This window comes from Globicephala melas, chromosome 10 (genome assembly GCF_963455315.2).
Source record: "Globicephala melas chromosome 10, mGloMel1.2, whole genome shotgun sequence".
Classification (NCBI taxonomy): domain Eukaryota; kingdom Metazoa; phylum Chordata; class Mammalia; order Artiodactyla; family Delphinidae; genus Globicephala; species Globicephala melas.
In genome coordinates this window covers 37,892,605-37,915,437 of record NC_083323.1, presented here as the reverse complement: position 1 = coordinate 37,915,437, position 22,833 = coordinate 37,892,605, and the positions used below count along the sequence as shown (strand labels likewise).

The following is a 22,833-nucleotide window of genomic DNA, read 5'->3' as shown; positions in this document are numbered from 1 at the left end:
TTAGATGTATATATAACAAATATTGTCTCTTAGTCAATGGCTTGATTTTCTATTTCCTTAATGGTACCTTTGGATGAGCAGATTATTTTAATTTTGATGAAATCCAAAGTAGCAATTTTTAATTTCACATTAGTACATTTTGTGTCCTAAGAAATATTGTCTACTTCAAGATCATGAAGATATTATCCTGTCTTTTATACTAGAAATTTTACAGTTTTAGCTTTTATATTTATATCCATAATTCATCTCAAATTTTGTGTATGTGTATAGTATGAGATATGATTTAAAGTTCCTTTTCAATATATTCATTCAATTTTTCCAAAACTTTTTAAAAGACTTTCCTTTTCCCTACTGAATTACCTTGGTAGCTTTGTCAAAAATCAGTTGACCCTATGCACTTGAATCTCTTTCTGGAATATATTCTCTTCCATTGATTTGTATACCTTTATGAATACCACACTGTGTTGATTACTACAGTTTTATAACAAATCTTGAAATCAGGTAGTGTAGGTTCTACAAATGTGTTCTTTTTCAAGGTTGTTTTAGCTATTTTAGTTCTTTGTATTTCCATATACATTTTATTATTAGAATCACCTTGTTGATTTTTACCAAAAAAAACCCTGTGGCATTTTAATTGGGATTGCATTTAATCTATTCATGCATTTAGGGAGAAATGCCATCTTAATATTGAGTTATCTGGTCCATGAACATGGTATATGTCTCTATTTTTAGACTCTAATTTCTTTCGGCAGTGCTTTGTAGTTTTCAGCAAATGAATTTTACATGTCTTTTGTTAAAATCATTCCTATTTAACGTTTTAATTTTAGTCACCAGTTGTTTGATGTAGAATCTAGAAATACAGTTGATTTTGTTTATTGGTATTGTGTCCTACAACTGCTAAATTTGCTTATTAGTCCAAGAAGGGTTTTGTTATATATTGCTTTAGAATTTTCTACATTTAAAAATGTCACTTCATCTACAATTAGGGTAATTTTTATCTCTTTCTTTCTAAGCCCTGTGACTTTTTTCCCTTACCATATTGCACTGGCCAGACTCTCTGGTACTATATTAAATAGAAGTAGTAAAAGCAGACATCCTTGCATTGTTCCCAATCAAAAGGGGAAGCATCCATCCTTCACTATTTTGTATGATGTGTGCTGTAGGATATCTGTAGATGCCCATGATCGAATGCTTTTTTCTCTTTTATTCTGTTACTGTGGTAAATTATATGATTAGCTTTTTTAATATTAAGTGAAATTTACCTTCCTGGGATAGACCACACTTGATCAGATGCACTATACTTTTATATATGGCTTGACAAGTGTTTACAAATTTTATTAATTTTTCTGAAGAACTAATTTTTGAATTTGTTAATATTCTCTTTTATTTATCTATTTTCTATTTCACTGAGTCCTGATCTTTATTATTTTCTTCCCTCTAAATATTCTGCTTTTAATATGCTCTTTTTTTCTGTATTTTTATCATAATTTTCTTTGTCTTTTTTCCCCAGCTTTATTGAGGTATGATTCACGAATAAACATTGCATATATTTAAGGTATACAGTGCAGTGCTTTGATATATGTATACATTGTGAAATGATTCCCCCAATCAAGCTAATTAACCTGTCCATCACCTCACATATTTACCTTTTGTGTGTGTGTGTGTGTGTGTGGTGAGAACACTTAAGATCTACTCTCTTAACACATTTCAAGTATGTAATATTGATACATCATTATTAACTATAGTCACCATGCTGTACATTAGCTTTTTCATATAACTTATTCATATAACTGAAAGTTGTACCCTTTGACAAACATCCCACTATCTCCCCTCCACTCCCCTGGCAATCACTGTTCTGTTCTGTTTCCATGAGTTTGACTTTTTTAGAGTCCATACATAAGTGAGATCTTGCAGTATTTATCTTCTTGTAGCTAGTTAATTTTACTTTACATAATGATTTTAAGCCTTTCTTCTTTTCAAATATAATCATTTACAGCTATAAATCTCCTAATAATTATATATCACAAATTTTGACTTCTTTTGATAAAAATATTCTCTAATTTCCTTTGAAATTTCTCCTTTGAGCCATGGTTATTTAAAAATATATTTAATTTCTAATATTTGGGACTTATCTAGATAGCCACATGTCATCAATTTTTCATTTATTGCCATTATTGTTAGAGAATATGTCTGTAACACTTAATTTTTAAAAATTAGTTGGGGCAGTTTCTGTGGCTCAGCATATAATTTATCTTGTTGAATATTCTTCCATGCACACTTGAAATAATGTCTATTCTTCAGTTGTTGTCCATAATGTTCTATGTATTAATTCAGTGTGATAATGTTTTGCAAATCTGTATTCTTACCACTTTTCAACAAAAATTATTCGATATATTATTGATAAGGAAATATTAAAATATCCAAATATATTGTGGATTTGTCTATTTCTTCAAGTCTGTCAGTATTTGGTTCATGTACTTCAAAGTTTTTTATTAAACACACACATATTATAATTGTTACAACTTCCTAACTGATCCATTAATCATTATAAACTGTCTCTTTTATCTTTAGATCACTCCTTGTCTTAAAGATTCTTTAGTCTGGTATTAATATAGGCACATGCTCTTTAGTTTACTGTTTGCTTTGTATGTTTTTTTCTATCTTTACTTTTGAATTATTTGTATCATATTTAATTTGTGTGTCTGGTGGACAAATTATGTCTCTTGTGGGCAGCATATAATTGGGTCTTTTATTTTTATCTTACTTGACAATCTCTGTCTTCTAAATGGAGCATTTAATCTATGTTTAAAGTCATTATTTAGTTGAGTTTAGTTCTATTTGCTATTTGTTTTCTAGCTCTTTTTTAGTTCCTCTGTTCTTTCTTTATTGCCTTCCTTTGGGTTAATTGGATGGTTTTAGCTTTCTGTTTTAATTTCTTTATAGGATTTTTATCTATACTTCCTTGTCATTATTTTTAGTGGTTGATCAAGGGATTACAATATAATTCCTTAGTTTATTGTATTTAAATTAATATTCTACAACTTCACATAAAATATATGAACTTTGCAAAAGTACAATTCCATATATTTTGTCATACATTTGACATCTATATATTTTAAATGATTTACATATATTTACATTGTAAATCCCACAATTTATGGTATTATTTTTACTTACAGAGCCAGTAGACATTTACATAAATTAAGAAAAGACCATGTATTTCCCATATAATTATCATTATTGGTGTTCTTCTATTCCAGTAGTTATGAGTTACAGGTAATTACAGCTAATATTTCCCTTTCAACTAAAGAACTCACTTTAGAATTTCTCCTAGTGCAGGTATGCTAGCATCAAATTCTCTCAGATTTTATTTATTTGGAAATAGATTTATTTTGTTTTCACTTTTGAGGGTCTTTTTCTGTGGATATAAGATTCTGGGTTGATAGTTCTCCCACCCAATATTTGTCTCTTTAAAGATGTAATTCCTTTGTCTTCTAGTACTCATTATTTCTGATGAGATGTCAACCACCATTTTTATCATTAGCTCTTGTGTATGAAATGTTATTTGGGGGACACTTTTCAAGTTTTTTTTTTTATCTTTACTTTTAAGCAGTTTTACAATAATATGGCTAGTGTGGCTTTTGTTGCATTTATTTTGCTGTGGGTTCATTTAGTTTTTTGTATTGGTAAATTAATATTTTTCTAAAATTTGAGAAATTTTGGGCCATTATTTTTTAAATTATTTTTCTGCCATCTTCTTTTCTTCTGGGACTCTAATTCCATACCTCCTAAGTGACTGAGGCTTTATTAAATTTTTTCACATTTCTTCCTTTATTCTGTAGATTGGAGTTCAATTGATGTGACATGATGTTCATTGACTGTATTCTGCCATCTTTAATCTGGTATTTAACAAATCCAATATCATGTCAGGTATTATAGTTTTAAATTCTAGAATTTCCCTTTATTTCTGTTTCCTTACTTCCATTTCTCTGCTGAAATTCCCCATTTGCTTTGTTTTCCATTAAGTCAAATAAAATATTTATAATGGCTTCTTTAAATTAATTTTCTACTAATTCGTACACCTGCATTATCCTGTGATCTCTTTCTATTGAACACTTTTTCCTCCTGACTACAAGTCACATTTTCCTGTCAATAGTAATTTTCCTGCCTGCCTAGAAATTTTTTTTTTTTTTTTTAGATGTTGGGGGTGGAGTTTATTAATTATTTATTTTTGCTGTGTTGCATCTTTGTTTCTGTGTGAGGGCTTTCTCTAGTTGTGGCAAGCGGAGGCCACTCTTCATCGCGGTGCGCGGGCCTCTCACTATGGTGGCCTCTCTTGTTGTGGAGCACAAGCTCCAGACGCGCAGTCTCAGTAGTTGTGGCTCACGGGCCTAGTTGCTCCACGGCATGTGGGATCCTCCCAGACCAGGGCTCAAACCCATGTTCCCTGCATTAGCAGGCAGATTTCAACCACTGTGCCACCAGGGAAGCCCTGCCTAGAAATTTTTAAACTTAAATTGGATATTGTTTGTGACATTGTGCAGAAACTCTGGATTTTGGTATCTTCTTTTGAAGGGTGTTGGCTTTTTATTCAAATAGGCCATTAAATTACTGAATTACAGTTTTGTGAATGTTTGATTTTGGTTTCAACCTTATTTGTAGAGAGAATTCCTTAATCCTGGGACATAGAGCAAAGTAAATGTATGGCCCTTTTGGGATTTTAAAATGAGGCCTGCTGTTTACCAATTCCTTACTTTGGTGGGATTCAAATTCTGAATTTTATCTCCTCTGCATTGGGAAGCAACTAAAATTTCTAGTAAGTTTTTCATCTGTTGCCTTCCACTTTGCTTCTTGGCATATCCTTCATACTTCCACAATTATGAGATTGGCCAAGGATTTTCAGGGAATTTAGAACTGTAATTTGGGTCTAACGCCTTTGTGGCTTCTTCCTTTTTGAACTACTCTGGCAATCCTGCATCCCATTCCCTGACACCACAAGCCAGAAGCTGTCCCTCCCTCCGCCACAGAGTTTATAGCTGTTATCTGCAGAAGGATTAGTGTGACACAAGGTATTCTGGCATCATCAGAACATCCCTCAAACTTATTAGGTTTGGATAATGGAATATTTTTACATAAATTTTTGACTACTGCAGCAAAATTTTTTTGCACGATTTTGACAGTTCTAATCACACTGTGCACTTTTATGTATAATAGCCTTACCAAACATTTTGTGAGTACATAGAGGAAGGGTTTACACTGCAATAATATACATGACTTTAAATTAAACAGTATTTTTGTTCCTAAAAATACTTTGGCAATCTGGAATTTTTCTACTGGCTACATTATTTCACAGTGCCTCCAGTCTCTATCCTTTGATCCTTTCTCCTCTATTGATTGTTTCTGCTTACATCTTTCCTTCTTTCCTTGTATTCTCTCTCCCTCCCTCCCCCCCCCCCCCTTTCTCTTATGGAATCCTTGAAAAATCCAAATTCTTCTGTCCTGTAGAGCTTTCCCCAAACTTACATCCAGGACTCCTTTTGTATACTTTACTCTATCAAGGTTTTCTGTACAGCCAGTTTTTAGAAAAGAATGGTTTTAAGCAGCATTTGATTATAATCAGCATTGGTGACACTTGTTCATCAGTCAACATTGGTGATATTTTCTTCTTGAAATCCATGCATTCATCCATGCATCCATATATCCATCCATTAGTTTGTTCATTTATTCATTCATTTGTTAAACAAATATTTCTTAAGTACCAATGTGTGCCAAACATTATTGGCTTATGTGAGTTTTTTATGATCTCTTTTTCCTATTTTATTGATAATTTAGCCTGGATTGACTATTGACTTGACAGAGACTCAGTTTTTTTTTTTTATCACCTGCTTTTCTGATACTATAAATACCACCCCCTTATATGTTAATTCACTCTCATGGTTTCAAAGCTTATATATACATATTTATCCCAAGTTGTTTTTCCCTACCTTTTACTCTAACCTAAGCTTCTCCCAAAACAGCTCTATTTATTCATGCTAACAAGATATGAAACTAGCATTTTATTTACTCATATCCATCCTCAAGCACATTATCACTAACCCATATATCTTTCTCATTGTTTCATCAATGTCAATGGTTCAATTTAGTCTCCAGGTGTTATAGGAGTGGTCTTAATAGATGACTAATTCTGCTATATAATTATTCCCCTAAGAACTGCTTGTGATGAACTATTTCAAAACAAAGTTGTCATTTTTGATAGGTATTCTCAGGAGATGACTTGCTATATAGAGCTGTCAAATTAATGACTCTATAAAACAAATCAACTCACTTTGTCTCCAAATAGAATATGTATCATCATTTTCCTTGTTGAGTTCTCCAAGAAAAAGTGACATTTTCCCCAGAAGTTTTACTGAGATATTTTTATAAATAAGTTACGTTTCAATAATTTTTGGATTAATAACTAATATTGTTATAGCTGTGGTCCATAGAATTTTGGGTCCCCAATTGTCCATCTATACATGCACTGTGACAGACACTTAAAAATTATTTTAGAAAACTTTAGTTCTGTTTATAGATACTTTCTCAAGCATGAAAGACATGCAGATGGGATATTTTAAAATGACTTAATTTGGCATACTAATAAGTGTGTCATTCCATATTCTCAGCTTTGTAGTATCACCTAAAATCATGTTTATGTAGCCTGTTTTGGTAAGTTTTGCTTCAGCTACTCCAAAATCTATCTCTGAATTAAGCCAAACCGACAGAGAGAAGTATACCTGAACTGAATAATTAAAACTTATAAAGAAATAGTTTTACAAAAATGTGTTTGATAATTATTCCGCCCACCCATATTGAGAGACATTATAAGAAGGAGCCAAGTTAAACATACTTAGAATTTACTATGTAAGGATGTTGTTGAGGACGCTGTTTATTAAATTACATGGTATTGTTTATGTGCTTTTCTGGGGGAGAAATCTACCTTTGATCTCAATACCAGAGTTTATTTCATGTTTCTTGCTCATTTAATTTGTCTTTATTTATGGTCACAGAGATTTACAGTCTTAATTTTTTCCTTTGTATTATCTTCTGTAACGTCAGAGCCAAATCATAGCCTACTTCTAGGACATGTACAATGTACATTTGATCTATTAACCTAATTGCTGGGTTGATTCCATTTCTTTACTCCTATTTTTTTCTCTGCCCAATAAATCATCACATTTTTGCCAATATTCTTTGGCCTTTTAGCTCTATTCCTAATTATTCTTTATCACTGTAGTCTACATTGTACTGCATATATACAGTATCTAACCAGTTTCTAGCACATTTACTGTTTCCTAATGACTAGCCATATGGAGGCTCAGGATTTTCTTTAAGTTTATACTTTACCGGTGAATCTGTCGGTTGTTCTCTGTGTTCTGCAGTAGTCATCTAAATTCATCTCTCCAACGTTCAGTGCCCTTCAGTAGCACCACACTTGATATTACACCGCCCACAACTTTTTTCTTATGACTTCCTTAGACTTTCTTTTCTCCAGTCTGGTATACTTTCCAGACCATGACAAACATCCTGTTGCCATTTATATATCTCTCCCTATATTAATGTACTTAAAACATTATTTCTTCCTCATCTGTACTAATCATCAGTTGTTCCTTTAAGTTGTAGCTCCCAGATCTTCTCCTTCCATTGAGCCTTCCTCCTGGCATCACCTATTTGTGATAGTTTCTATTAGCTAAATTACTTTTATATATGTATGAAGAAGGGCTTATACCCTAAGACTTATAACTTGCCAATACCACTCAATCTGAATGTCTAGTAAATGATATTGATTAAATTCAGGTTAGTGCAAAATGTATATCTGGTTTGGGAAATATTCTTTGCACCCGACTTTTCAGGCATTTCTGTGTTTATATTGATCCATATTATGTTAGTGTTAGTAAACTGTACTTTTGTTTGTGTATGTTCAGATCATATATTTGTACCTTGTGTTTTGTAGTTTGTTTAAAATTAGTAGAGACAAAAATATTCTTAATAAACTAGGAAAGATTGTGTTGATACTTTTGTAACTTTTGTAAGTATTTATATATTTTTCAGACACCTGTTTTGCTTAAAAGAGAGTATATCTTTGCCTGAAGATACATGTATATAGTCATGACTAAAGATTTAAGGAAACTTGGTCTTCCATGTTAGTATACTTAACCAGGTCAGTGAGAAGTCAGTACAAACTACCATCTTATCATAAGAGGTTGGCAACTTCTTATAATTGATATTCAGAAGTTTAGAGAATAATTACATTTTATACACATTTTCATTTTCTAAGTGGAATATACTAAATAATCACTAAAAACTGGCATGCCTTTAAAGTGTAACAAATTTTTACTTGTATAGATAGATCTACAGACTTTCAATTCAACCATGATGAAAGTATTTCGCCGGTAAGAATAATTTATGAATAAAAATGTAATTTACGGAATACCTTGGCAGAGAATGTTGATCACTTCATCACAGTTCAGTCATGTTTAGAAAATCTAAACAAGCTGCATGATTATTCCAGGAAGCATGGAATGATGTGTTCAAATGAGTACCATCTGTGGATAGAAAAAGGTTGAGGTTTTTAGTCATTCTTAAAGAATGGAAATCTGATTCTCCATGCTAAACTGAGTGTAATCCTTTTTGTATCTGTAATTCAATAGGGCGGTTGCCTTGAAATAGTCTAGTTCAACACACGGTTCATCAAAAGAGAAGATGCTGGATATAAATGAGGCCTACATACTGCTGGTCATTTGTGTGTGCGTCTGAGGTAGCCTTGTTGAAAAAAATTGTCTACAAGTTGTACATATTTGGCCTCAGATTAGATTTATTTCTTGTTCATCTTTATAAATACACTTGAGTGAAAAATGTGGACAAAATTTTGTATTGCATGAAACCAAAGGACTATTTCATGAACCATGATTTATTCACATAATCAACACTTACTGAGTGCCCATACGTGCCAGACTCTGGGTGTCCCGTGCAAGGCCCATCCCTGAGCTTGTCACATGGAAAGCAGTTGCAATTATTGTTACCCTTCCTTTAGCCAGGTTAGAAATAACTCTTGTATGGATCTTGTTTCTTTGTCAAGTTAAAGTACTGTCCTATTTAGACCTTTTCTTCTCTGTAACACTTATTTGGAGAATAGTGGAGTCTGTGGACAAATATTAATCTGCTGAAAATTTTTTACTGTGCGTCAAACTTTGCCATTAGTTTTCTTTCCTGAAATCTAAACACTGGAGGGTATTAAAAAAGTTGGTTAGCGAGCCATGGGCATCTAGTCATCCCGCCTGATGAAATACGGGGAAAGGGTAGCCTCCTCTGCCTTCTCCAGTTCATTGAATAGCTAATGCATCCTTTTTTCCTTCCACCTTTAGTTGCTTAGTAAACCCTAGGAAAAGGAAATTGAAACATGAAAGGGGTAGTTAGTGATGGACTGGAAAGAAAGGGAAATGTCTGGACCACAGTCCCTTGCTCTCATGGGGAAGAGCAGAGTCTATGGTTTTATTTATTTTATTTATTTTTGGCTGCGTTGGGTCTTCATTGCTGCGTGCACGGGCTTTCTCTAGCGGCGAGTGGGGGCTACTCTTCGTTGCGGTGCGCAGGCTTCTCACTGTGGTGGCTTCTTGTCACAGAGCACGGGCTCTAGGTGCGTGGGCTTCAGGCATTGTGGTACGTGGGCTCAGTAGTTGTGGCTCGCGGGCTCTAGAGCGCAGGCTTGGTAGTTGTGCGCACGGGCTTAGTTGCTCTGCGGCATGTGGGATCTTCCCGGACCAGGGATTGAACCTGTGTCCCCTGCGTTGGCAAGTGGATTCTTAACCACTGTGCCACCAGGGAAGCCCTTGTCTATGGTTTTAATGCAAATGAAAAGTCAATATAAAACTTATCAAGTATTCCCACTGCACTTAGGATAAAACTGAAAATCTTGAATCCAGACTGCAAGGCTCAACATTATCTGATTCTGGCCTGCATCTCCAACCTTCTGTCTTCCTCTTCATCTCCTTGTGGTTGTAGCAGCCTTCTTTACATGTTTCCAATGTGCCATGTTCTCTTCCTCAGAGTCTTAACACCCTGATGCTTTTCCCCTGGGAAGTTACATCTTATCTGTCAGATCTCTGATTAAATTATAATTCATCAGGAAAACCTTTCCTGACCATCTATCTAAATCAAGTCTCCTGTTATACCCTCTTATTCATTTGTTCCTACTTTCAAAAATATTTATTAAATGCCTGTTGTGTTCCAAGAATTAATCTAGACCTTCAGAGAAATAATCTAATTATGGTTGGCATTCATATATGTATATAATATATAAATAAACATATATTTTGGAGTAATTGCTCAATCTTTTTTATTAATATGAATGCAGAATAAAAACCTTTCTAGTTCTTCGGTATAAATGTTGGAGTAAAGTGGAGAGGAAAATAGGACTAGGACTATTTGAGGTGGGTGTTCAGTGTAGAATTAGGATTTATAGGAAGGTAGATATCTGTTCAAAATAATGAAGGCTGTACAAACTAATAGAGCTATCTGGAAATCAATTTTAAAATAAAGCCCCTCAAGATTTTGCTCTGTATATTTAAGAACAGGCTAGATAAGTAGAGATTGGTCATTTGGTAGAGTGAATTTGTATTAGTTTTCTATTGCTGTGTCATGAATTATCACAAACTTAGTGACTTAAAACAACACCCATTGGGCTTCCCTGGTGGCACAGTGGTTGAGAGTCCGCCTGCTGATGCAGGGGACACGGGTTCGTGCCCCGGTCCGGGAAGATCCCACATGCCGCGGAGCGGTTGGGCCTGTGAGCCATGGCCACTGAGCCTGCGCGTCCGGAGCCTGTGCTCCGCAGTGGGAGAGGCCACAGCAGTGAGAGGCCCGTGTACCGAAAAAAAAAAAAAGCACCCATTTATTAGAGCACAGCTCTGTAGGTCAGAGTCTGGGTATGCTGTGCCTGGATTCTCTACTCAGAGTCTCACAAGGTCAAATGAAGTTATCCATGGGCTGTGTTCTCATGTGGAGTACAGGTCCTCGTCCGAGCTCACATGGTTGCAGCAGAATTCAGTTTCTTAACAGTTCTAGGAGCCAATTCCTGGTTGGCTTTTAGCCAAGGGCTGTCCTCAGCTCCTAGAGATGACCTGGTGGTCCCTTCCTTCTTCAAAGCCAGCCGTGGAGAAATGTTTGTACATTGCATCTAATCTCTTGCTTAGAATACTTAACTTCCTCTTTTGTAACTACCCAAAGAAAACTCTCTGCTTTTAAAGGACTCGTTATAAAATCAGGCCCACTGGATTATCTCTCCCTGACTGATTTGGATCTTAATTACAGCTGCAAAAAATTTTTTTTGCATCAGCACCTATCAGTGTTTGCTTGAAAAACTGGAAGAAGGTGTAGGTACCAAAATTCTTGGGGGACATCTGCCTCCATAAACAAGACAGGTTGACCAAGATCATCTCTAAGTTTCCTTCAGATTCTGATTCTGTGATCTTCTGATTCATTTGCCTGTTCTATGGATTCTACCACCAAAATAGATCTAAAAATTCACCTCTTTCCTATTGCTATCATTTTCTTTTTTCTTTGCTGAACAAATCAAATGTTCTATGAATTTGTCCCTTTTCCTGTTTGCAGTTATCAGACTAGACTTGATAAAATGTACTACTGAACATCTGATTCTGTCACCTTGACAGCTTTCCATTGCCTGAGAAGCTATCTGTAATCCTGTGCCATAGTATGTCCTCAGACTATTTCTCTTTGTCATTGCCAGTGTCAATTATAAGCTGTAAACTTGACTTAGATCACATTACCCCCCTCTTCTTGAATCTCTACCTTTACACTTAGTGGAATCTCCTCTCACATGCAACCTTTTCTCTTAACACTTTTCCTGAACCCCCAAATCAGTCATATTTCTCTGCTTTGTGTTAGAATATTTTGAAAATGTGCCTTATCTCCAAGAGGTCTGAATTCAAACTTAGTGGCTGAGGGATTTCAATAAATTATGGAAACTCTACTTTTTAGTCAGTTCTAAAACTTCTTCCTCTATAAAGGTAATTGTTCCTTAAAATAAGTTTTTCTCTCATTGCTCTTATGTATAACTAAAGATAATGTGTTGTAAGTCATATTATAAGTGTTCTGTTTGTAGAGCTACCTTTTTAAAGGTCACTGTTCAATTAAATACAGTAAGATTTGATGATAAATATTAGTATTTGAAAACAGAGTAATTGAATCTGATCATATGGCTTTAAGTAATTTACTACTTGTTTTCCATTGCATTAGACTTTCTCTTCTTTTCCAGGTTTAGGCAAATTTACAAGCAATAGGTCTGTAGATAGTTCAGTAAAAAAAAATTAAGAGGAAATCCAAATTTTTAACTCAAGTCCAGATCTCCCTACAGAACTCCAGACTCATGCATCCATCTGTTATTTGACATCTCCTTCTGGGTATCTGCTAGGCATTTCAAAGTTAACATGCTCAAAATAAATTCTTAATCTTACTTACCAAAGCTTACTTCTTTCACAGTCATCCCCTTCTTGGTTAAGTGACTTCGTCTTTCTGTTTGCTTAACCCGAAGACCTTAAAGCTTTCTTCTACTCCTTTCTCTCTGTTATACCTGACATGTCACACAGCAGCAAATCCTGTCGGCTCTCCTGCAAATTATATTCAGAATCTGAATACTTGCTTTCATTTCTGCTGCTGCAGTCCTGCCTCACGCCATCCTGATCTCTTGTGTTGACACTGAAATAGCCTACTAATTACTCTCCCTGTTTTCATCCTTCTCTCCCTTGTCTAGTCTCAACACAGTAGCTAGAGTGAAAACATACTTCAGAGCCTGTAAATCCTCTGCTCATGTGAAAGTCTTAAAGTTCTACAATGTCGTATATAATCAAGGCTTCGGTGTTTCTTCTCAGACCTCACCTCCTACTAGCCACGCTGGCCTCTTTTTTATTCTTCAGATATACCAGGCATGATTCCAACATAGGGCCTGTAATCACACATTTCCCCCTGCTGGGAATGTTCTTCCTCCAAACAGTCACATGGTTAGTTTCCCCACCTTCATCAGGAACTTCATGTCTCCTAATCAGTCACGCTTTCTGCTTTTTTGGCCAAGGGCTGTCTTCATTTCATTATCCTTGAACTCTTTCTCCTTTTTCCCTTTCTTATTTTTTTCCATAACACTAATCATCATCCAAAATACTATATATAATACTTATTTATACTTGTGTTGTATATAAACCTCTGGAATGTAAATTACACCAGGGTAGGGACTTTTGTCTGTTTTGTTCATTGTATTATTGTATTCCCAGCACCTACAGTAGTACTTGGCATAAATTAGATGCTCATTAGGTATTTATTGAAATCTGAATTAATATGATATGTTTAGGAATGAATGACTTTTATGAATGAATTTTCTAACTCATTGATTTTCTTATCTTTACTGCACATATTAACGTATAGTTTTTATGAATTGTGTAATTTTCATACAAGTCATTGTTATCAGTCTTTCTATCTCAGCCTTCTGAGAAAAGGTCCTTGCACATATACAAGAACAGGCATGAAAAAAGTGCCCATGTCACTTAATTCATTGTTCTTTTATATTTCTAAGCATAACACACTTATATTATTATACTTGTCTAATAAGTGACTGTTTCTTGAAAACAAGACATAAGCCTATGTATCTTGATTTCCTAACACCAGCCTCAGAGCCTGACACACGGTATGAATATAGCAAACCAGTGGTTAATACGAAATCTAATAAATGCCTCCAAGTAGGACCATGTGATTGTAGGTGATATACAGATACCTTATTCTGTGTATTAATGTCAGTGTGCTTGATGATGTTCTAGAAAGGGTTATACTAATTTTAAATATGTGCAAGATAAAATAAAAATTAATTGTATACATTATTAATTCATTTAATAATCTTGTTTAAATTATTTTATAATCAACATCTACTATATGTAAGATGTGTTTGTGTCTATCTAGTCATTTAAATATAAGAACGTCTTTCTTGGGAACTGAATATTAAAAACTCAGACCCTTCCTCGGAAAGTACATAGGATTATATGAGCATGCAATTTTTCTTTGTACCAGTGCTTATATAAGGAACCAAAGTAAGTTTTTATAAGTAACTTGTGAGTGAATTTGGGAGCAAAATTAGGAATAAAAACATCACAATTGTTTTGTCCCCTAACCCTTTGGACCATTGCTCTGTGAAGTATCACCTTAAGTTTCTGCTTATTAAATGTGGGGATATTAATCTAAGGGCAGTTGTAATAAGAGATCACCACTACGTGCATAGTAAAGGAATGTTTGTAAATCCCATTTCTCCCTCCTGTTCACACAATGTTTGGTAATTCCAATTGTTTTCCCTTTTTTTTCCCTTCAACTTTTAGTTCCCAGCACTCCCACAAATATTGCTTTTTCTGATGTTCAGTCAACTAGTGCAACATTGACATGGATGAGACCTGACACTATCTTTGGCTACTTCCAAAATTATAAGATTACCACTCAACTTCGGGCTCAAAAATGCAGAGAATGGGAATCTGAAGAATGTGTTGAATATCAAAAAGTTCAATACCTCTACGAAGCTGACCTAACTGAAGAGACAGTATATGATTTAAAGAAATTTAGATGGTATCGATTCCAAGTGGCTGCCAGCACCAATGCCGGCTATGGCGATGCGTCAAATTGGATATCTACACAAACCCTGCCTGGTCGTAAGTATTGTTCTGTATATGTATGTATACTTCTGCATTCAAGAAAAAGCTCTTTAAATGTTTTTCCATAGAAATCATTCAAAATATAGGTAAAGATTGCTCTTGTAACTTTAGTTTTATATTTTAAAATTAACTGGTTGCCCTAATTGCTTAAACATCGTTAACCATAATAGCATTTATTTTTTCTTAATTGAATCCCGATGGGAAATTCAACTTCAGTCATTATTAGGGCTTTTCTCAAACTCCCAGAGTGGTACCAAGGTCCTAGAGTCTTATATTGTAACAAAAAGCATTGTGATCCTCTAAGTGGTCTGTCATTAGGCTATACTGATAGCCATCAAGTACCCTTCGTCTATGCCTACATTTCCCCCTTGTATCTGGAAGCTCTGCTGCTTTTATGCCAGGCTTTACCACGTTTTCAGTGACTTTAGGCTTACACACACACATAGAGTTTCAGTGATAAATAGATGCTGTTGTAGACCTTTATAAACAGTGAAATAAACTTTGATCTAGAGGCTTTATTTTTTAGGTTGCCAAATGTGTATCTTCTTACTATTCCCCGGAGTACCTGGCATAATGTTTATCTAGTAAATGTTCAATGAATGTTTGTTAATGCAATTCAACATTTGAGACAGAATCCAGACAACTCAGCCTTCAACACAGTCGTCCAACCTCTCTTCTTTGTGGCTCTTGGACTCTTGATTTCTGTGAGATCTGCTCTTCTGGTTTTTCTCTCACCTCCCTGATAGCTCTTTCTCAGTCTCTTTTGCTTATTCTCTCTCTCTCTCTCTCTCATTTTTTAAATCTAAGTGTTGGAGTGTTCAGAGATAATATACTTGGCCCTTTTCTTTTTTTTTTTTTTTCTTTTTCATTGGCCCTTTTCTTTATCAACACACAACCCCTATGAGATGTTACCTTAAGTGACCTTATCCTGTCCTATGGCTTTAAAGTCTACTTATATAGTGATTATTCTCAAGTATCTATTTCCAGTTCTGATTGCTCCCTGGAACCCAATCAGTATATTTAACTGACATCATTGGGAAGGTGTGTCTAATATCCTCTCAAAATTAACGTGGTCTAAACACTAAGTCTCATCGTCCGAATGCAGAAAATGAAAATTTAGGCAGTGTTCTTTTCCTCTTCTACTCCGCCAATGATTTATTTCAACCATGCTATCTAAACACATCCCTCCATTTGCATTACCAGCATATTAGTCCTATCCTTCATTACTGCTACCACTGCGTTAACCTGACCTCCTTAGCTTTCACGCTGATCTTTTGAAATGTAAATCAGATGATGTCACTTCCTTGTTTAAAAAGCCTTTCAGTGAATTTCCATTGCTCTTGGAATAAGATTTAAATTTCTTAACATGATTAACAAAGCCCTATGTGACTTGGCTCTTACCGAACACTCTAACCTCATCCATAATCATTTTCCCACTTACCATTATCCTCCACTCATACTGGATAATTTTTGTGTTGTTTGAACACACGAAAGTACTAGAACTTGGCCCTGTTTGTTTGGATTGGAATGTTTTTCCACGTCTGTTTTTGCATGAGCAGCTTTTTATAATGTATACTTCTACTTGAATGATTCCTGCTAAGAATGAATTTCCCTGACCACCCAATCTAAAAGAGCCATACAGTTTTTTTCTAGAATATCATCTTATCTTAATGAAAATTTGTAATTACCTGATCATTTTTTAGTTATATGTATTTGCTTATTTTTAGAAGGTGTCTTGACCATTGCTGTTTCTTTATTGCCTGGAATGGTGCCTGGCAACAGTAGGCACTCCATAAATATTTCCTGAACGTGTTAAACTTGATTAAATAAGCTAAAATTGGGGAGGCAGAGTGAACTGTTTTCCAGTGCAGGGGATAGAGAGGATGATAGTGCCATAATGAAGAAAAGGAAAATACGGAAAAATCAAATGCAGGTTGCGTTTAGTCAGTAATTACGGTTATTTTGAGCCTGTTAACTTTGAGAAGAAATAACTATGATAATCTAATTGACTAGAAAACAGAAAGAAACAGATGCTTAGAGATTAGAACATAGGTAAAGTTCGGAATTTTAGTTGCTTCAGCCAGTAAGAATAACCAAAATTACAAGTGACCAGGGACAACTTGAAGTTACCTGAAGACATCAGTCAGGTACCATAATGAATGAAGCAGGCTGATATAAGGCGACTGAGAGTGGTGGAAACCTTGGCAGGTTAACAGAATGTGCCGTCTACAGGGGCAACCACTACTCACCTCTGTCTGATTACTGTCTTATAGAGAAGTCATGCTATTAGGACTTAGGATGTTTTCAAAGAAATAGGAAAGTTAGATTTTTTAATGTGAAAATACTTAATTTCTTGCTGTAACAAGTTTTTAAAATTTAAAAACATTTAGTTTTTCAAACCAAACATGTCAGTAGCCCACATCTGGCCTGTGGGCAGCTAATTTGTTACCTTTGATTAAAATAGACCATATGCCTGTGCATCTGCTGCCACTCAGGGTTCCCGTCCCACTCCTTAGGAGCGTCTCACTTGGACAGAAGCCTGCTACAGTGAGCCAGGAATTCGAATTTCTAAATGTATCATTTCCTCAAGTACTCTAGACAGGATGGTGGAAGATGTTCAATTAGCATAAAACAACATATAACCTGACCAATTCAAAAGCTGGTAAATGAAACTGGGAAGTTGGATTATTATTATTTTTTTTTTTTTGGCAGTACGCGGGCCTCTCACTGTTGTGGCCTCTGCTGTTGCGGAGCACAGGCTCCGGACGTGCAAGCTCAGCGGCCATGGCTCACGGGCCCAGCTGCTCTGCGGCATGTGGGATCCTCCCGGACTGGGGCATGAACCCGTGTCCCCTGCATCGGCAGGCGGACTGTCAACCACTGCGCCACCAGGGAAGCCCGGGAAGTTGGATTTTTAAAGAATCCCCCATTCTTATTCTGAAAATTTGAGAGTCTTTCTGCTTGAATGTCATTTCTTCCCCCCTGAGTCCCTCCACTTCCAACCCCACTTTAAGGTCTATGACCCACTCACTAGAATTTGGTCATTTTCAATTCCCTACTACTCCACTTTGCCTATTCTGGTTTAAAAGAATAATGATAGAATATTTCAAATATTTCACAATCGGTGTGAGCTTTTTAAAAAATAAATAGCATTATTTTTCTAGTTTTATTAGGATGTGTTCCTTTGCCATCGGTGGTTAGTTGGTTGATTTGTTAGTTCTTGATGGAATGGAGAGGATAATCTTGGCTTCTGTTTCACCCCAGCTCCCAGATCTTTACTTGATGACTAATCGAAAGAGTGCCTTCGTATGGAGTACCAGTTTGACTATTATCTGGTACTTTTCTTCTCTCTCGGTCTGGTATCTCACTGCCACAATTTGACTTCTCCATCAGAGAGTACTTGGGTGTGAAAAAAATTTATCAGTAGTTAAGTAGATTTTCTATGCTACTCCTATTCCCTTTTATTGTTCTTTATCCTTAAGGACTAATTTTCTACTCTGTTCTTTATCAATAAGATAGAAAAGGGGATACATGGAAAGTTGCCTTTCTACCACTGTGATTAAGAGAGAAAAGTGAAAAGATTTATATATTTCAGAATTTGTTACAACAGACTTACTATTTTTCTTGGCATTCTCAAACTTATTAGCTTTTCAGCTGAGTATTCATATGGGGGTGGTAATAATAAATTAATTTTGAAAGTTATGAGAATGAGTTGGTCACTCTTCATTTAGTCTCAGAAATGAAAGGAACTTTTTTCTAATGATAAATGTATTTGAATTTCATAAGTGTATGGTAAAAAAGTTTTATTTATTAAGCCAAGGAGAGATACTCTGAGGTGGCATTTGATATGAAAGACAGAAAGACACTACATATATTATTGCAAGACAATATATATAGTGAACTACTAACATATTGTATAAGAATATGAGAAATAAGAACAGTCAAGAAACAAAAATCTTGAGTAGTAATGTTTTTAAGATTGAAAGCAAGTAATGCTTAGATGTTGATTCTACATACCAAAGATGAAAAGCATGACAGACATTTTGCAAACATAAAAAGTAATCTGGATGAAGAAATTTAATACGATTTTTTATGTCATTGATTCCAAAAAAGTGTTATGTTGTTTTATAAGAAGATAAAACAATGAAAATGAATGATTCCTCTGAATTATGGAAAACACTAAACAACAGTATAACTTAGTATAAAATCACTATTTCAGATTTGTGCATGTTACTCTAATAGCATCAAGTTGTGCCCAAGCACTTATTCCCAGAACTTCTTATCAAAACCTGGAGCTTCTTTGATAAGGAGCTAGCAATTGATAGCTAGTTTGAGGTCAGATTATTCAACATTTGAATAGCTCAAATAAGAAGACCACCAGTTGGAATAATAAATATTATAAGATGTTCTCAAATGACTTGTAGAATAAGAAAATATATTGTATTAACTCTCTCTGAGCTCATAAAGAAGAGCACTCAAATTGAAGATGCAGGGAGCAAAGTTGGAATGCAGGCTGAGAATTACATTGGGTTACTTTCTGAATCTAGATCTGCCACTGTACACTGGAGTGAATAAAAGAAACAACATTCGGTCAGCTCAAGCTAACATTTCTTTCTCCCACATACTCTGATCTAGATAATTGAAACCAAATTGTTTTTCTGCTTAAATCATCTGTGTAATACCCATTACTCTGTACTTCATGCTAAGTGTGCAAAGATACAAACATAAGCACAGAAATTACAAATGGCAGAAATATTTAACTTGAAACACTAAAGTCTTATAGCTTATTTTACTCATCTCTTATTTTTCTGATTATCCTTATACTCAAAAGCAATTTGAGTTGTGTGTCGGGGAGGAATGCACAATGGAAGCTGTTAAATATCTCTGTGGTGCACAATAGGTACTTATAATGCGGAGGGAATGTACAACTTTAAAAGAGTGTGGGTGTGAAATTTAGTATGGAGTGAAATGGGACTCTCATAATGTGCATCTCCTATAGACCACCAGGACTGGAAGACAGCAAGAAAGGAAAATTCCTGGGGTAACACTTAGGTTGTGAAAACCACGGGATACCATACTCATGAGGAATTTTAACTACCCAAACATCTGTTAGGTTAAAAAAAATTCAGCAAAACATGCCTCATCAAAGAAGCTTCCAAGGAATGCAACTTTATGATTTAAAAAGAAGAAAAACCAAATAGAGGGCAAAGCACTCCTTAACATTTTTAAAAATGAGACATTGTTGATGAGTTACTATATATTCAATTATTTTTCTTCATATATTCTAAATGGTATAATGCACTTATAATGTGGTGAAAGCTATCATAACAGAGGTAGGTATTCTCCTTTCTATAAAGAAGCAATTAAATAATGATAAGAAGAGATGTTAGCCATAAATAAATAGGAAAATATAATTCATGACATGAAGAAGCCCATTTTGTGGCAGTGGGTTTTTAGAATAGGCTCTATCCTGGTGCCAGTAAAGGAATTGAATATAATTTATTCTAGACATGATGGTTGTACTTCTGCAAAATTAATTATATGCTGTTGAAAGTCTTCTAAGTTAGTTGCCTAAGACTCCCAAATGTGTAATTCAAGACGACATCTCTCTCTCTTCTAGACCTGTAGATTGAAGTTACTGGTATGACCACTTAGGTTTCCACAGACATCTCAAACCCCGTATTACCACTGTTCCTGCCCCACTGCAAGCCTCCTCCTACCTGTGTGTTCCCTGTTGCAGTGTATTGTACCATTGTTCGTCTGATTGTTCAAGCCAGCAATCTAGGAATCATTCTTAATTCTTTTTAGCCTTTCCCACCCCCAAGTACATACCTAACTCCTACTGACTTTCCCTTCTAAATATTTCTTGCATTTGTTTATGCTTCTCTGTTAAGGCTCCCTAAATTCAGCCGTCTCCTAGATTATTACAAAAGATATCTAAATGGTCTTTCTGTTCCCATTTTCTCTACCCTCCACCTGAACCTAGTTTTTGAATACACCTATTATTCCTCTGCTTAAAATCTGATAGTTTTCTATTTTCCTGTAGTGTAAAAATTATATTTTTAGTATGCTCTATTTGGTTACTTACGATTTTTGTTCATATTCCCCACACGTACTTTGCTCTTTCTCCTTTGTGCTCCAGAGAAAGAGCAAAGTATGTGTGTTCTTTCTTACTGTCCTTTCTGTCCCCTTTTGGAGACCAACTGCCTCTTCTTTGCAAAGGAGACCAAATATCTCCTTTACAAAGCCTTCTATAAATTCCTCTTTCCACTCCCACCTTCCAAAAATTGTTTCTAAATACTGAACGTATTACATCATAATTGTTTATCTCTCTCTCTTGTCGAACTCTGAGCTCCTTACAGGCAGAGATGACAGGTGATCATGTCTTATGTATGTTTCTAATCTTCATGCCTATTCAATATCTAAGACTAAATGAATATGGCATTTGGACTCAAGGAAGACATTTGACTTTAATTGGAAAGTATTTCAATGTCAAAATTCTCCATATTGCAAAAATGTTCATACAAATTTTCTTCAGATTTTCTTTCTGATTATAGCTTGTCTTTCAAATATTTACATGGTTATTGTCAAAATTAAAATTCTCCTGGTCAGTTTCCATTTACGTTTGACATGTTCAGCTTCTTTTATTTCACAAAACTAGTTTATTTTATTTTACTTTATTTTATGTATTTATGTATTTATTTATTTATTGGTTGGTTGGTTGGTTGTAAAGGAAAGATTGCTTTATTCAGGAGGCTAGCAACCTGGGGAGAAGGCAGACTCATATCCAAGAACCACTCCCAAGATTCTGCTTGATCATGAAAGTTTTTAAAGGGATAAGGGGAAGTTAATCGCAGTTAATCATTTGGGGAAGGGGTGTCAGAGTCTTCTGTCTTCCACTGTGTGCAGATTTTCTTCTGATTGGTTGGTGGTGAGGTAACAGGGTGTTGCTTCAGGAATCATACTCTACCTGAAGTTACCATCTTCCACCTGGGTGGGGGCCTTAGTTTGCTTTTAGATGCTATCACTTTCAAAGTAGTCTCCCAACCAGTTGTTAGTGCCCCAAAAGTTGTCGCAAAGAAACGGCACAGAAGATGTCCCCAATGGTGTTGACAATGAGCAGGAGTTGGTCTAGCTGGTCTCAGGACTTAATGAAGCTCAGGTTCTTGATGTCGCATTGCAGAAAGAATTCAGTGAGAGACAAAGTGATGGGGAAGAAGTGGATTTATTTAGAGAGAAACACACTCCACAGACGGAGTGTGGGCCATCTCAGAAGGTGAGAAAGACCCAGTCTATTTTATATTGATGATTTTTTTTTCTTTTTCATTAATTAACATAAGTTTGAATTACTTCATGTAGAAAAGAAATATGCTCATAATAAATTGAGGAGGATTTCAGACAATGAAAGAAAATAATAAGTGCCTATTTCGGAGTGGATTGAAGCTTTAATAGTATCGAAATGATTAACTGAGATAATAAACTGTGATTGATAGTCCATGAAGAAAACAAAGGAGACCAATGTATAAATCTGGGTTGCTAAATATAATTACAAAGAGAGGATATTTGCATGAAATCATAATTTAAAGAACATAATAGTAAGCATGTAAAATTGTCTATTAAAACATTCAACTGTATACTTAAAAGAGCTTTTGCCAGGTTATTAAACAGCTTTCCATAATATAAATAAAAATATTTTGAAATCCTATTACATAAGCATGTATTTTTCAGCAAAATCACTAAAAATCAAAGGATAAGAATGATCACTATATTATTTTTAAAATCATCAATATTATAGAAAGCCTGGGGTTTTTTTTCTTTAATCTTATATGCTTTTATTGCCCGTATCGGGGTTTCTTTCAGTTTATTTGGATTTTTGTGAGATGAACCATTCAAGGTACATGAAAAGACATAAGTATGCCTCTAGAAAGCCTGGTTATTAAAAGAATAAAAGAAGAAACAATCTTTCTCCCAATAATAGCTAGCTGTATTTTATCTTTTAAAAATTCAGTGAATTCTCTCACTTTCTCATCTCAAACTTCAAATCTCATGTTGAATTGATTTTGACTTTTCTGAGAATCTTCTTTCTCTTGGTTCAGAA

General features: G+C 35.0%; 1 protein-coding gene across 1 annotated transcript in view; it reads left to right on the top strand.

The window, feature by feature from the left end:
• PTPRQ (protein tyrosine phosphatase receptor type Q) overlaps positions 1–22,833 on the top strand; it is a 203,430-nt gene that overhangs the window by 97,567 nt on the left and 83,030 nt on the right. Inside the window, exon 27 of the mRNA XM_060306834.1 lies at positions 14,409–14,732. Coding sequence (XP_060162817.1) covers positions 14,409–14,732 — 324 coding nt within the window. The remainder of the gene's footprint in view (positions 1–14,408; positions 14,733–22,833) is intronic.